The 16266-nt window shown below is 33.0% G+C and overlaps 2 protein-coding genes across 2 annotated transcripts; one reads left to right on the top strand and one right to left on the bottom strand.

Annotated features, from left to right (window-relative positions):
- Positions 1-423: 423 nt before the first annotated feature.
- On the bottom strand, positions 424-7439 carry LOC120145526 (protein CHROMATIN REMODELING 25-like). The gene is given in 22 exon segments (XM_039159352.1): positions 424-866; positions 1209-1307; positions 1396-1585; positions 2099-2157; positions 2245-2322; positions 2425-2508; positions 2608-2721; positions 2831-2950; positions 3115-3247; positions 3334-3425; positions 3718-3804; positions 3903-3977; positions 4153-4203; positions 4404-4499; positions 5202-5288; positions 5378-5434; positions 5536-5661; positions 5730-5837; positions 5839-5971; positions 6069-6155; positions 6485-6865; positions 7155-7439. Coding segments are annotated over 22 exon segments (2847 nt in total). The 5' UTR covers positions 7367-7439; the 3' UTR covers positions 424-488.
- A 300-nt stretch (positions 7440-7739) lies between these two features.
- LOC120145525 (protein PLANT CADMIUM RESISTANCE 3-like) lies at positions 7740-8831 on the top strand. The gene is made up of 4 exons (XM_039159350.1): positions 7740-7996; positions 8090-8161; positions 8247-8459; positions 8657-8831. The coding sequence occupies exons 1-4, from the start codon at positions 7828-7830 to the stop codon at positions 8734-8736; spliced, it is 534 nt and encodes a 177-aa protein (XP_039015281.1). The 5' UTR covers positions 7740-7827; the 3' UTR covers positions 8737-8831.
- Positions 8832-16266: the final 7435 nt, after the last annotated feature.

The following is a 16266-nucleotide window of genomic DNA, read 5'->3' as shown; positions in this document are numbered from 1 at the left end:
TACCTCTGATATCTCTTGTTGCACTTCAAAAACCCGTCAAATGGATGAGACTGACCCCAGGATGGCTTTGCTTGAATGTCGGTGCTGCCATCTCTTCAACGACAGGTATAGGCTCAGTTGGTGGGCTTTTTCGGGATCACACAGGTGCTTGGATCTCCAACTTTCAGAAATCTATTGGGATAGTTTCTACAATTCAAGCCGAACTTTGGGCGATTCTCATTGGTCTTCAGTGTGCCCAAAAGGAAGTATATATCAGAATGTGAGATCCATATTTCAGAAATCTCACATTTTGTATTGTATTTTTTACTTCGTGTAAATATAAAATCATTAACATATATGTATATATCAGAGTTCTAAATATAAACACCTTAAATGTATTAATTGTATTTAACCATGTCATATAATCTTTATTAATCATTTGTAAGAAAAATAAAATACAACAAAGAGAAACAAAATTTAACAATCTGAAAAAATGTTGCCTAAAAGCTTTACTGAAAATCGTCATCATGTTCTACAGAAGCGAGGGAGGATCTTTTAAGAGGTAATTTAATTCTAAGAGAAAGCCCACCAGATATGGTCTTATGATTATGAAGTGCACTTTGTATAGGGGTGGGTGAAGTAGATGATGATGGTGGTATCAAAGAATTTCTATTGGAAGAATCAGAATTTAATAGTTTGTGATGTTTGGGCAAAACATTTGGCTTGGAAACTAGGTTTTGCTTCATGGAATTCTGCATTTTATTATTGCCTTCTCTCTCTATCAAGTGACTAACCTTTCCATTATTCTGCCTTTTACTTCCTTCTCTTTCCTTTGATTCAATAGGAACAAGCTTCCCATCTACTTGATTGGTAAAAACAAATGTGACCTGCAATATATATTTATTAAGATTAGGACATATGTTACTCGAATTCCAATGTAAATACGAGATAAAGATTTTTTTAAGTTTTTCCACATATTTGGAGGTTCATATAATCATAAACATCCCCAGACATACGTCGGGTACATTTATCTGACATGAATATTTCAAGAAAAATGAGGACTTTGAGCAATACGGATTAGGACTATCATTATAATTTTTCTGCTGAATGCATGCATTTCACTGGAGGAAGTTTGTTCTTCATAGGCTCAAGATCATCAATTTGCAAAGAATTAGAGTAGTTTTTGAATCGTAAAGTACAGCATACAAGTAGCATAAATATCGCCATACCTCATCACCAGCTGAAGCTTGAAGAATAGCATCAGGTACTGATTCTGAGTGAAAATGATGCCCCCAGCTAACTAAATCCTCTTCAAAGGGACTCCCCACCTGAAAACAATCCGAAAGAGAAGATAAACTGGATGACCTCATGGGAAACTAGGCACTAGTATACTCCATGACTCAATGATAACCCAACCTGTTTTTCTGAGCCCTTCAGCTTATCCAGACATCCAGCAATTCCCGCAAATCCACCTATGTCAAAAACCTCTTGATCAGAGCCGGAATTTCCATTCTCCGATTCACATTCTACCTGTTCTCCCATGTTTTCAAGTCCATTATCATAATTGTTACAGCGGTTGCAGTTCATCTTTTCATGAATTTCGGACCTGCGTAATTTATGAGATAAAGGCTTGTGTCACACAAAGATGAAAATCAAATTGCCCTTAGCTACGAAATATTTGAATCAATGATTCAAAGATAGAGTGAACTAGAATATTCAAGCATAGAGCATAATTGTGGAATGTGGCTTGCTTCAAAAGACCAGGCCAAAGTAAATCAGTAGTTGTTCATATTACGTGCATGATCAATGGACGTTCTTGACTTGCTACCGAGGTCAATGCAATAATTTTCAATTTGGTTTCTTTCATCCTGTCATAACTGTAGCATTTAGTAACAAAGAGACTTTATACCCTAAGATAATGTCAAGTCTTGTTGCAGAATTAAAGGTTTACAAGAGTCTGATGCTGTTAATTGATAACATTATACCCACGGTTGTGTAATCTCAATTTCAGGTTCGCTAGAGGTGTTGCAAATCTTCTGAATAAATAGATGATATTGTGTAATGCATGAATTTTTTAGAGAGGACATATAAGTATGCTGTAACTTAGAAAACACTCTACCTCACACTATCATAAAATGTGAAAAGGTCACGTAAATCTTCCGTTGAGAAAACATTTCCCTGCAACACGAAGTCTCAAGCAGTTTTCATATGATAAGCTAAAATCAAGTTCCAATGAAAAAAATACAAAAACTGACAAATAGGAACCTGTCCCATATCACTGTCGATTTGATCCTGTTGTATGACTTTTTGCAGCCCTTCCTTTGACATTTGACGCTGGTACACCTACAGAAATATAAATATGCTCTCTTATTCCAACTGTTTATTGGCAAGGTTTATGCAGAAGTCAGAACACTGGGTGATATTGAGTTAAAGTGATGCCAAAACCTTTTCTTCAATTGTTCCAGTACTTAGGAATCTGTAAATGTAAACTCTTTTTTTCTGCCCATCTCTCCAAACCCTTGCAGCAGCCTAGGTTATGTTAGCAAAGGGTCAAAATAGTAGGTCACACGACAAGTGCCTATTTTCTCAATGACAAAAAAAATAGTTGGAGCTCAGATAAGATATTACTTGCTTATCATTGGCAGGGTTCCAATCAGGGTCAAACAAGACCAGTCGATTACCGCCAATCAAATTGAGACCGCATCCACCTGCCTTGCTACTTAATAGGAATACAAATTCATCCTGAAAATTGTTGTTTAATCATTCCGGATTATCACTGATAACACCCCCAGAAAAACTATGAACTAGAGAAACCTAATCCACAAATAGACTGATGCAAGTAATTTTATACCTTGGTTGAATCATTAAAGCGATTAACTAGTTTTTGCCTTTTGCCAATTGATGTGGTTCCATCAAGCCTCAAGTATGGATATCTTTTTTCTCGGCACAGTTGAGTGAATAGGTCCAATGTCTGATGCAAAACAAATTCATTGACATAAAAAATTATAATAATATGATTTATCCCAAGGGATTCATCTAAAACTGAGCATACTAACATGAAAAAAAATATGATAATGCTCTATAACGATTTTTTTATCAAAGCTCTATAACGTTTTGTTAATCATTTAAACTGACCTGTGTATAGTTTGAAACAAGAACAATGCGATCATCGGTTCTCTGATGAAGATGAGCCAGCAATCCAGCTAATACATGCATTTTCCCAGATAGTTCAACCCATGCCCCATCACCGCCAGTCCATGATCCGGATCTAACAATAAAAAAATAAACATAACCTTATGATGTATCAGACAGTTGACATAAAGCATAAATATATCCAATATATGAGGAAACTACCTTCCGGAGAACATCTCTGGTGGAAAAAACCGCATACAGTCCTCAAAACCTGTAGTTCCTGGACTTCCACTTTTAATGGTATCATAAATGAGCTACATAGAGAAATATCATTTATGAGAACAAAGTAAATTTCTTAAAATTAGTAAAAGAAGATAAATCAAATAGAAAGGTAAACAATATAAGTCATATGGCACAAATGCTAGTACATCCAGTTAATTTTGAAATGCTGAATGTAAAAAGGAACATTGTGCCAAATATGGAATGGAGAACTCACACACAAATAACAGATTTATTTGTTTCCCAAACTTTATTCAAAAAGTACACAACTCGTTATACATTAAGCAACATGTAAAAAAATTCTGTTTTTCCCTTAAACTACAGTACCTTCGGATGATTGCAGAGCTTCTTGAGAGCTGTAATATAAGCCAAGATTTTTGTTTTCTTTGTTTCTTCAGTGATGGCTCTTTTAACCTGAATTCAAGACGGGCAAGACAACAATTATGTTTGGTCTACACAGTAAACTTCAGGTAGTCCACTCTCCACTGTAAAGCAATAACAAATAAACCAACATTTTTAGAGTGTATAAAATGGTTGTACAACTCAGCCTGAAGAGGAGTCAACTTGCAGCATACAACTTCAACTATCTGCAAGAAGAAAAAAATGTCCTGAAGGAAAATTTCAGATAATCCATTAAATATCTACTCTAGCTCACCAACCTATATTTAATATTATGAGCATTTAGTAAAAGATAATATTGCAAAAGGAGTTTAAGACAAAGATATGTAAAAAGTAAGATGTAGTTCAATATGAGGACCATACCTTTGGAGGCAGATGATTTGATAGCAACACATTAGTCCTCCTCAATATGAACTGCAATCATGTATCTTTCAATCAATTGTGAAAAACACAGGAAGTGGTTATTCAAAAGAATAACAGTAATTAGCAACACAAAGTGATGGATTTCAGGAAGAGAGTAACCACTCTATAAAGTTCATATACCAATGAGAATGTAGATATATCCTCCAGAAACTCAGTTATTGCTAAAAATAAGAATAATAAACCAACATTACCTGATTTACTTTTGCACTTAATTCTGAAGAACGTTCTGCAGCTAGCTTCTTCTCTTCTTCACTAGAAGTTGGTTCTCTTCCACAAATTATTGGTGTCTAAATCATTTGGAGGCATTACAACAGTATATATAAGGAACAAGCAAGTGTTAATAGAATGGAAAAGAAAAGGTAAAATGGAACAACAAGAATAATCGTGAAGACAGCAGAATTACAAATTAGTAATAGAGGATACAAGGAATGTGAATTCTTCCCGGCAACTGCAGCATACATTTCTAACTTCTCTAGTTAAAATTTATTTAGAAGAATTTAACTATACACTGTGATGGCTTCCATCCTGATACTACCCTCCAAAGTTTAAAAACCAACTTGATTATATATATTTTCTACTGCACGACAACAAATCAATTGTAAAGCATTTTATTGCCCAGAAGCAACTGGCCTTTACACAAGGAAAGTGTCCAGGGAAAAAAAGAGTGCTTAAATGTGGAAGAAAGGAGATCAAACATATATTTAGATATGCAAGGTATATTTGCTGATGCAACACTAATGACAGCATTTATGTAGCTTAATGTAGGCCCAATTCAAGTGCAAATCCGTTCTCACAGCTTTTTTGTAGACCAGGGCAGAAACAGAGAAGGGATAACACAAGTACACGAGTTTTAAACTAAAAAATATAGGTGTCTTTGAAGATAATAAAAATATGGAACTCGGGAACTCAAAGATACAAGCATTTTTTACATGTAATTTTTGCATTGCAAATTTAACCTCTGAAACTACAGTGCTGAGTGATCAACTGACCTCGTAGTAACGCCGAAAGTATGCAACATCACCCAAAATTCCTTGATTAGTGAAGTTGACCATGGAAAAGAACTCTTCAAGGTCATTCTGTTTGGATGAAAAGGAGGTGAAACTATATGTTAGGAAGACAGACATCATAATTCATGAATCATATAAAACGACCTTTACAGTATCACCTGCATGGAAGTTCCAGATAACAAAATCCTGCGTTTACATGAGAGAGCAGCCAATACCTAGACCATAGACGTGTTTATGGAAATTGTTAGAAAAGCAACAAAAAAAGACTTCTACCATGGAACACAAAGTTGAGAAAAGAGATTCTTCAGAAACAAACCCGGTTTGTTATTGTCTGATCGTTTTTCAGCCTGTGAGCCTCATCACAAATAAGAAGATTACAAGCCTCACTTTGGCTAAATTTTGATGAATGCATCCTAAATGTCTCGTATGAAACAATCAATACCTGAAAACAATTGATTAAAAAAAATCAAAAAGAATGTGCCACACTTAAGTATACAGTGCAAAAACTACCTGCACAAAGCTACGGGGATTTATGAAGCTGTCAATTCCAGAGACGACGTCATCTTTGCTGCTTTCACAGAGAGCTATAAGTTGAACTCTTTGTCCAACCCACTTCTTTGATTTCTGCCTCCCAGTTACTGACAAGACTGGTTGGTGTGACAATTATGGCCTTCTTAACCATCGGCTTCCCATCAAACCCTTGACGAAGAAGGGTATACAGTAAAGTGATTGACTGCAGTGTCTTTCCCAAACTGCAAATATGAAGGATATGTAAATAAAACCCAGAGTATGATAACCGAAGTCATAAACTGTCTGAAGGGATTTACCATGAAGGGATAAGATATTTACCCCATATCATCAGCAAGAATGCATCCATTAATATTGGCAGCGCTATACAACCCAGACACACATTCAAACATGAACTGAACTCCTTCTCTGTATTACAAAATGAAAAGAATATCTCCCTTAAAATAAAGAAGAAGACAACATCCACAACCAATTTACAAAATTCTATAAAAACATTCTTATTCTAATAATATATTCTCAGCGACCCATACCATACCCAAATAAAATCCAAATTCAGTGGGCTGTTAACCACTATAGTTTCAATTTTCAAACAGAACATGGTCATTTCTGAATTGCATCTACATACCACGTGCACGCAGACACAAATTTACATAAAGAAATACATATAACTATGTACATAAAGCTCTACCTTGCATTTCCTCAAACTGAACATCAGGATTGAGACTGATAAACAATACCTTTGATGGGGTCGAAGAAAACGGACAAGCAAGGGATCCACTGCTATGGGCACTAAGTTTTTGGGCCCATCTTCAGATTCTTCAGGTTGCCATAATACCAAAGGCTCAACACCCGGCGGAAGTGTCACAATTTCCTCCTTAATATCAGTCCTATCCGACTCTGTTCTAATTAGCGGTTTGGCTATTGCAACTAACGCTGGCCTTGAAGAGCCCCAAGGAACAAACCGCTTCCGGGCCCAAAGACGATGTGTTAGATTTTCTTTCCCATTATCATAGCCATTAGAACATGGGGGCTTAAATGGTTTCCTACAAACTGCAGCTCCTTCAGTTACTGAAAGAACTCGTGGAAGCAGCGATTGTCTTCTTACAACAAGGTTGCCCCTAATAAATCATTACATATAGACTTCAATAAACTATCAACAAAATTCACATAAAATATATTTAACTGCGATCGGTATTTCGAGACTCAAAATATAATAATATCAAAATAATAATGAAAACAGTCCTTGCATAACCAATAATCCATTGAATCAGAATTATTTTCAGCTCAAGCTCAAAGGAAAGCCAAAAAAATACACCTTCGATTAGTTTAAACTGAAAATTTCTGGTCATCCAAGTTCTTCGTTTTTTTTCTTTTGGTTAGGTATTGGATTTTTGAAACGGAAAGCACCTTAACAAAGCATCGACGTTCTTGGACTTGAGATCTCCATCGGACGGTGGATGATGCGCTGTAGATTCTCCACCATCGTCATCGTTCTCTCCTTCTTCGTAATCATTGTCTTCTTCCGGACGCTCAACGGCGTAATCGTCGCTTGGATCGGAATCGGAGGAAATTTCTTCGTCTTCCTCCGTTGATGACGTGGACTGACTTTCCCTCACCATTTTGGGCGGTGAAAGAAAGAGGGGTGAGGGATTAGAGAAGAAGAAATTTGAAAATCAGAAACTTTGGCGGTAAAACAAAAATGGAATGCAAAATTGTTGGATCTGGAAATATTAGAGGAATTGGGTCGGGTTCTAGAGGACTAGGGCCTATGCTTCGGTGAGTCTATGGGTTGGATTTGGTTCATAACTCAGAAGCCCCAAACCCATGTGGCGACACTCCCCTTTATTTAATTTTATCCATCCATCTCATATTATTCCGATGGAACCCTGTATGGAATCGGCTTTACATCAGAATCAATGCTTAAATTATCAACTTGGACTTACAATGCAAGCAAGGAGATACCCTACAGCTTCATACTTTCCATCATCTGAAAGCCATGGAATAACCTACAAATAATCATCTGTTTTCTGTATTATCAAACCAACTGAAAACTTCAAAGAAATTCAAAAAACTAGAAACCATGTATACTAGCACGCAGGATCATCCGGCTGTTCGGACATCGGCTCACAGCCATCCAAGTCCCACCCCAACTCCAGCAATCTCAACTGCTTTCCCTACACGTTTTCAACACCACCCCCCTGGAGACTGGACCACTGGTCTTTGCCATTGCTTTGATGACCCTGCAAATTGTAAGGTCATAAACCATTAACCATCTTCATCATTTTTCATGCTTTATTTTCGTTTTCAGATGAACCCTTTGATTCGATTTCCGAAATTTGCAGGTTTGATTACTTGTTTTTGTCCTTGCATAACATTCGGACAGATATCGGAGATAGTCAACCGAGGACAAACATGTAACGTTTACATTTTTTTTTCTACAATATGATGTTTGTTTCAATTCGTTAAAAAATTTGAGATTTCATTATTGTTTTTGGGCAGCTTGTTTTTCAAGGGGTTTGTTGTATACGGTGCTGTTGGGTTTCGGTGGTTGTGCATGTTTATATTCATTCATCTATCGCTCGAGACTAAGGGGACAATACGACTTAGCGGAGGAACCATGTAATGACTGCCTGCTTCACTTCTGCTGTGGTCCGTTTGCTCTTTGTCAAGAATACAGAGAGCTCAAAAATCGTGGCTTTGACATGGAGATAGGTAAACCATATTTTTATAAGGTCACGTTATAACAAAATATACGGGCTAATTCTCAATGTTGGATAAAGTAGAGGGACTAAAAATAGAATTCAACCTTTACAAAAATCAATCATTTTTCCCTTGTGCATCATTAATCAATCCATATTTAATATGCTTTGGTTGACGAATTACATATATATTATTTTTGGGGAATGAAGGTTGGGAAGCCAACATGGATAGGCAAAAGCGTGGAGTTGCAGCGGTGCCAATAGTGGTCCCTGGAATGACAAGACATTGACTGCAGCTGTTCTCGTGCATTTTCTGTCTTTGTTTTGTGTGCTTTGGTTAATCTATCTGTTTCTGTTGAGTATTGTAACTTTTTACATCGAATTAAAGAAATTAGGTTGAATCTAAAAATTCAAATTGAAATTTATCTCTCAAAAAATATTTTCAATTCAAAACTTTAAAAATTAGATTATAATTTAAAAGAATGATTATCAAATTCAAATTTTTTAATTTTTAATAAATGTTTTTAATATAAATAATAAATAACTGGAAGTGATTGCATAAACAGTTTCAATAATAATAGTAACGTCCAAATTCTCATTTACAAACATATCAATTCCAGAAAAATAAACAAATGTATGGCAGAAGAAAAGTCAAATAAAAATCATATTGAAAATAATAATTTTGTCTGAATAAAGAATGTGATTCTCCGAGTATCGATTCACCTAATGTTGAGTATATGGGTGTAAGTTATTAAGCTTAGTGTGTCTCTAAAGAGAAATCTGACAAATAAGTTCAAAACACAAACATATACAGAATCCAAGTCATCATATTCATGGTCCGAATGAAATGCAAAAATAAATGCACTCATACGTCTGTCACACCATTTAAAGAGTATGTTCCCCATAACCACTTTAACTATAATCACGCCAGCTGAAGTGGAGTCCACCACAAAGGCATAGCCCACAAAATTCGAAAGTAACATTCCCTCGTCGAGTGAATACACTTAACTTCTCCTATCAAACACATCCCAATATGACATAGCAAAATGACATACATACCTGATTTCTGAATCCAATCCAAATATAAATATTACATAATCAAATATTTCAAAGTATATATCATGATTCCCACAATTTAGCACAATCACTTATTTTGTACGCACAACATATATTCCGATTCTGATAAATCAACATGCATCACATGAATTTTTTTCCGAATTACATTAAACACAATCAATTTTCACAATAAGACATGATTTTAATTAAATTTTCAATCAATCAAGAAGAAAGCAAGCAAGCAAGCAAGCAATACAAATATAACACTGAATAGAGACAAGCCTCGACAAATAGCTAACAACGATGTAGTCACTCATTTTCGCATGGGGTGCTTTTTAATAATATGTATAATATTTTTTAAACATTTCAAAAATATATACAATATATAGTTTTTGAAAACATTTTGAAAACATATATAATATATAGTTTTTGAAAACATTTTAAATATATATATATATATATATATATATATATATATATATAATATAGCTTTGAAAATATTTTGAAAATATATATAATATATAGTTTTGAAAACATTTTGAAAATATATATAATATATAGTTTTAAAAACATTTTGAAATATATATAATATATATAGCTTTGAAAACATTTTGAAAATATATATAATACATAATTTTAAAACGTTTTTGGAAATATATCATATGTATAGATTTCGAAAACATTTTTCGAAATATATTTTATATATTTGTTTGTTTGTTTGTTTGTTTTTTTTTATTTTTATTTTTATTTTTTATTTAGGTCTAAGTCCAACAAAGATGTGAAGAAGCCTAACCAGGTAAGCTAGCTTGATCCAGCAAGCAAACTCGGAGGCCCAACTATAATACCCATCTTTCGTATACCCTTCTGTACATGATATATGGACGTTACATCACTTTAAAATAATGTTTGTCATTTGAAAACCCGTAAAATTTTGTTTCAATTTGATTAGCCACCAAATAGGATCTTTTTGAAAGCAACATATTCAAATCTCCACTTAATTACATTACAAAATGTTTATATAGTTTAATTACATGCCAACTAAGTTTTTAAATTGAATAAGATTGTCCTACCATTATTGATGAGAGTCAATATTAACTAATGATATCCACTGCTACTGCTGCACTTCTTACTCAATTTAAATTATATGAAGCTTTAAACATATTTTGGTGTAGTATTTTGAAAAAATCATTAATAAAAAATATAATTAAACTATATGAATATTCAAGAATTTTGAAGTCATTGATCACATTGTTATAAAATAGATATAGATAATTTCGAAAAGTAGTCGCAGAGAATTCAGCACATTATTTATTCAAACTACTTATAGTGAAAGCATATAAAATATATTGGACAAATGGAGCTTCATCACGTCATGCAATTCGAATAATCAAGTTGACCAGACGCGCTTGGCCACGAGTTCATTGCAATAATAATAAGTCAAATCAAACAATATGTAGCAGACATGATAAGACCCCACACTAAAATTATTCAAGGAACTTTATTCTATAGTACTCCAATTCATCAATCCTCTGTGTGACAACCATTTTCTTATTTATAACGTTAACTGACCACATGTTGAATGTGATTAATTCAATTCAACACATGCCCTTTATGAATTTACTATTATTTAAAACGTATTGATTATTTAAAAAAAATTATCCTATACGAAATAATAATTTTATATTTTATTATAGTAAGTACCTTTACTATTTTTTTTATTCTGTTCAATAATAAAATTATCAGAAATGCCTTTAATAAACATTTATTTCTTTGATTGATTGATACTAATTTCAACATTTTTTACAATTGAAATTTGGTTATTGTTATTGAATTTCACTAAGTGATTTTACGTCATAATATATTTTAAAACCATTAATATACTACAGAAAATATTAACATAATACTCGTTTGACGTGCTATCATATTATAAACTTTATATTTTTTTAAGTGTGAAGTCATCAAGTTTACCTAGCTTTATTATTTTAAATCATTTATTGGACTGGACTAATATCTTCCAAATAGTATTTGTTAAAAATAATATCCTTCAAACTGTCCGGTAGAATCAAGGACATAAGCATAATTTTATGTTAAGGGGCGAATTTGAACTTATAAAATTTTAAAAGGTAAATTTTAACTTATGAAATCTAGGGAGGCGAAAAAAAAATTTCAACCGAAAATACATATATAAAATCTAAAATATAGGGTAATTTTAAATTTTTAGGGGCGACCGCCCTGCCTAAGTTCATCCTTGCATAGAATGACCATGAGTTCTACCAAAAGTAAGATCAGACCTCGCATTTTATAAAAAACGAGTTTCATATTATGAGACGTGTCACAACACGATTAGAAGGTATTTTTATAATTTTAACCTTTTTTCTCATTCATTACAATATCTTGTATATTGTATGTTGTATGTTAATTTTAAATAGTGCTCTTGGCTTAGTGGTTTGGGCGTTGGCTAAGTATCTAACCGTGCCCAGGTTTACCCTTAAAAAAATAACGCCATTTCTACTCGTTTGCTGTGGAAGTATGATCTGAAACATGATCCTTGGTGGGTCCCTGTAACATCCCAAACTATAGGTTAATGATTAAATTGTAAAATTTCAGAATTCGGTGATTAAAGTGGAAAAGTTGAAAAGTTCAATGATTTATTTGAAAGTATTTCCTGAAGGGTTGTTAGTAATTATTAAAAGAATTAAAGGACAAAATGGTCATTTGACTTGAAAATGATATATTGGCATGTGGGGATAAGGATGAGGAGATATTTTCTCCACTTCATCATATTCTTCTTCATCATACGAGAGAAAGGAAGCCAAGCTTGCAAAGGTAAGTTTTCTAATTAGTTGATTATTTGTTAAGTTTTATAATTAGTTGATTATTTGTTGATTTAAAGTTTGGGTTTTGATCATTAGATGATAACTAAGCTTATGGAAAACTTAAGTTATCTTAAGATCAAAAAATAAAGAAGTTATGAAGAATTAAAGATAATTGTTTTTAAGTGAATTTCCGGAAAAGAGTTGATAAGTTGAATTTGAAACTAAATTTGACTTGTCATCAACTTAATTAAGAGATATGAAGTGATAGAATTGGATTTAGAACATCTTGAAAATTTGGTATGATTATTGATTTCCATATGAAAGATGAAATTTTGAGATTAAAGATGAGATAAATTGATATAAATGAGTTTAAGCATGTGAATGTGAGTTAAGGATATGAAAGGGGTTAAAATATGGCACAATTAAATTAGAATGAAGTAATTTACGTGCATAAATGGGAATTATGGGCTAGTGTGCATCGGTACACATTCAACTTGTACCGATGCATCAAGGGTAAATTTCCATAAATTATTCAGTGTGTATCGATGCACACAGGTAGGCATCGATGCAAGGGAATTTCGAAACTATTTTGTGTATCGATGCACCCATAGTGTATCGATACACCCCTAAAGGAAAAAAATAGAATTTTGGTTCATTAAATTAGCCTAAGTTATTAATACCAAGTTATAAGGTTTAGGCTTTTGATAATTATCTCGAAAATTATGTTTATGTATATATTGAACCTAAACAAGTTCTGGAACAATCAAAGAGTTAGGATCGAATCAAAGCAAGGCTAAGGTGAGTGCAATTTAATTTGTGCTTATGTTATAGAATGAACATTGGCATGCGATGAGCCAGTGACGGAGTTACTATGGTAAGAAGTAACTTCTAAAATATTATGTGATTCTTATATGTGCAGGAATACATGAAAATATGATATAAGCTATGTATGTATGATATATATGTATTTTTGAACATAAGTAAACAAGACATAACATATGTGCTTAAATAATAACATGAGAAATAAAATAGGCTATGTGATAAGGATATAGAGAATGAAATGAATGACATGAAATGTATGTATGCTTAATTATATGAGGTGAATGATATAATAAGAAGCTATGTGCTAAGAAGATATGAGTTTATGTGATATAAAAACGTATATGTGAAATGACATGATGGGTGATAAAACCGTGAGCCTATATGAATATATGATATGAATGTGATATACGTGATGTATGTGAAGCATATGAGAACTAGAGATAACAATGATTTACATGTCATATGAACACAAGAGAAGTGTTATAAGCTAAGTGATATATGATTATGAAATCATATGAAAAGTGAAATGTGCATGTGAATATGTGAAATGATATAAATGATAATGCCCATGTTATGTAATATGAGAGCTAGTGGTATAGTTTGCATGCCAAGAGTCAAGGGTTTACCTATGTTCTACGGAACATATGGACAAAATTACCTATGTCTTTCGGGACATATGAACAGTATACCTATGTTCTAAGGAACATATGAACAGTTTACCTAGGTTCTTCGGGACCTATGGACAGTTTTCGAGGTTCTTTATGACCTCTGGATAGGTCCTTCGGGACATTTATACGAGCTGTGGTGCAAAACTTCAATGTACTCACATACCTTAAGTTCTCAAAAGTATACATGGGCCAATACATGATCTTTAAAGATAATAAATAACTTGATATGATACTATGTGTGCTCTGTTGTGAAATGACATGTGTAAGCATAATATTTTGTCTTGCTGTAACACAACCAAATCCCAGTAGCCTATACCTCACCCATGCTGCTGCACAGTACCCGATTTAGACCCAGTTTTTCTGTTGTCACCCATACCGCCCCATGTTGTACAACACCCCACGCTAGCCCCATACTCCTCTACCTAGCCATTCATTATTACCGAGAAACAATCAAATAAAAGATAACACACAGAAGAAATGAATGGACATTGGGGGATACACGAAAAAGGAGAGAGAAAAACGAAGAGTATAACCATCAAAAAAATAAAAAGTGTGAGAGGAGACTTACTTTTCCTTCATCGGACAGCCGCTGCAGTTTCCTTAGTTCATCAGTGTCATCCTCGTCAGTGATCGTGTGGGTATGGTTCTTTCTCTCTTTCTTTTTTACCTTCCTCTTGTGAAATTGGGGAGGAATAGGGAGAGTGAGAGAGCATGGCAGTGAGGGAAGAGAGAAATTAGAAAGGGAAAATAGAGAATTTTAGGTTTTAGAAAAATGAAATGAAATTTGGGAGAACCAATTCAGTTCTGTTTTAAGGTCTTATGTTTAGAGTGAAGTGACGCCGTTTAGGCCAAGAGGGATTTGTTTTTTTTTAAAATGGTACATTATCATTTTAGGTCCCTCTATCTTTGTAATGGATGTAATCAAATCACTTAATGAAGTTTCATTCTTCCATTTCGAGCACCTTATTTGTTTAGTGCTTTATTTTAGTCATGTGTTATATCTTTTTAAATGTTTAGATATATAGCTGTAAATTTTACTTAGTTTTTATTTGGTCATCAGTTAATGATTTCTATTTATTGCATTTTGGAATTAATTTTTGTTTATCTTTCATTTTGATCATTATTTGTTCACTAATGGGTTTAGGTTGAATACTTTGTTTTGAGCTCTGATTTATGATTAAGTTCATTTTAGTCACCATTTTTAGAGCTTTAGTGTTCGGGTTTATTTCCATTAGGTCCTTACCTGTTATATAAATATGTTTGGTTTTATGTCTATTGATTTGTGATTTAGTTCATTTAGGTCCTTATTTGTGTATTAATTAAATTTTTAGCATTTATAATATGGATTCTGAATTTGTTTGACTTTTTGTTTTAGACCCTAAATGATATTTTTAAAGGTATATATTTAATTTGTATTATGGGTTTTAGATTTTAAGTTGACTTCATTTGGTCATCACTGTTGATTTTTCAAGTGAATTGCATGTGTATTGTCTGATTATATTTTATTACTTTATTTGTTTATAAATTAATCATCTTATTGTGTTGCTTTAGTTTTTTTTCTTATTATTATTCTAAACCATTTAAGTAATATTTTGTTTATTCATTTTTGTGTGTTTATTATTACGTTACATGTAAATATATTTGCTTGGTATTCCATAATTCTTGAATGTTTGTATATCGATTATCCTCATATATTATGCTCATATTAATTAATCTTGTGTCAGTGTTTTATGTATCTTTCGTATTCGATTAAATGTTTGAATTAACTCGAATGTTTTTTTTTTCAAGAACACCGATTTCTAGAATGAGCGTGGAAAATATCACTTAGTCGAAGTGATGCGATCTAATATGACATTTTAACAAAATGTGAACTTGAAATAAATTAATTTTACTTGTACTTATTAATTCATATCGTATTTTAAATTGCATAGTTCAATGTGTTTCTTTGTAGCGATTCATTTTTTGCAAACGCCGATTTTCAATTTATATTCGATTTGTGTTTTATCAAATATGAAATATTCTTTACGGATAAGAAATAGTCGAAATAATTGTCCTGACGGATGATTGCTAGTTTCGAGATTTCTTTTTCAAGTTAAGGAATTTTCTTTAATTAATTAATTCGAAGCAAATCAAATTAACTTTAATAAATGGATCACATTTTAATTATTGATTCGATTTGTAATTTCTACCATTTACGACAAAGTGTAAGCGACACAGTACCAATTTTGGGCGCAATTGGGGTGTTAATCCTTTCCCACACGTAACCAACTCCCGAACCCATTTAAAATGAATCTTTGGTAACGCAGACCGATTTTTTGTCTAAAAAATGATTTTTCTTAAAATTATTTTTAAAAGACATTTTTAGGTATTTGACCTACATAACCAAAAGGTCGATGGCGGCTCATTTTTCATTTCATTTAAATCAATTCCAAATTCACCCATTTTTCAAAATAAAGTC

The sequence above is a fragment of the Hibiscus syriacus genome, unplaced genomic scaffold, assembly GCF_006381635.1.
Source record: "Hibiscus syriacus cultivar Baekdansim isolate YM2019G1 unplaced genomic scaffold, ASM638163v2 tig00110893_pilon, whole genome shotgun sequence".
Classification (NCBI taxonomy): domain Eukaryota; kingdom Viridiplantae; phylum Streptophyta; class Magnoliopsida; order Malvales; family Malvaceae; genus Hibiscus; species Hibiscus syriacus.
The sequence above is the reverse complement of the archived record's forward strand: the minus strand, read 5'-3'. Positions and strand labels throughout refer to the sequence as shown.

Coding starts and splice junctions, on each gene's coding strand:
- LOC120145525 (XM_039159350.1), top strand. CDS start 7,828: ATGTATACTAGCACGCAGGATCATCCGGCTGTTCGGACATCGGCTCAC. Junction 7,997..8,089: donor CTTTGATGACCCTGCAAATT/GTAAGGTCATAA, acceptor CGAAATTTGCAG/GTTTGATTACTTGTTTTTGT. Junction 8,162..8,246: donor AGTCAACCGAGGACAAACAT/GTAACGTTTACA, acceptor GTTTTTGGGCAG/CTTGTTTTTCAAGGGGTTTG.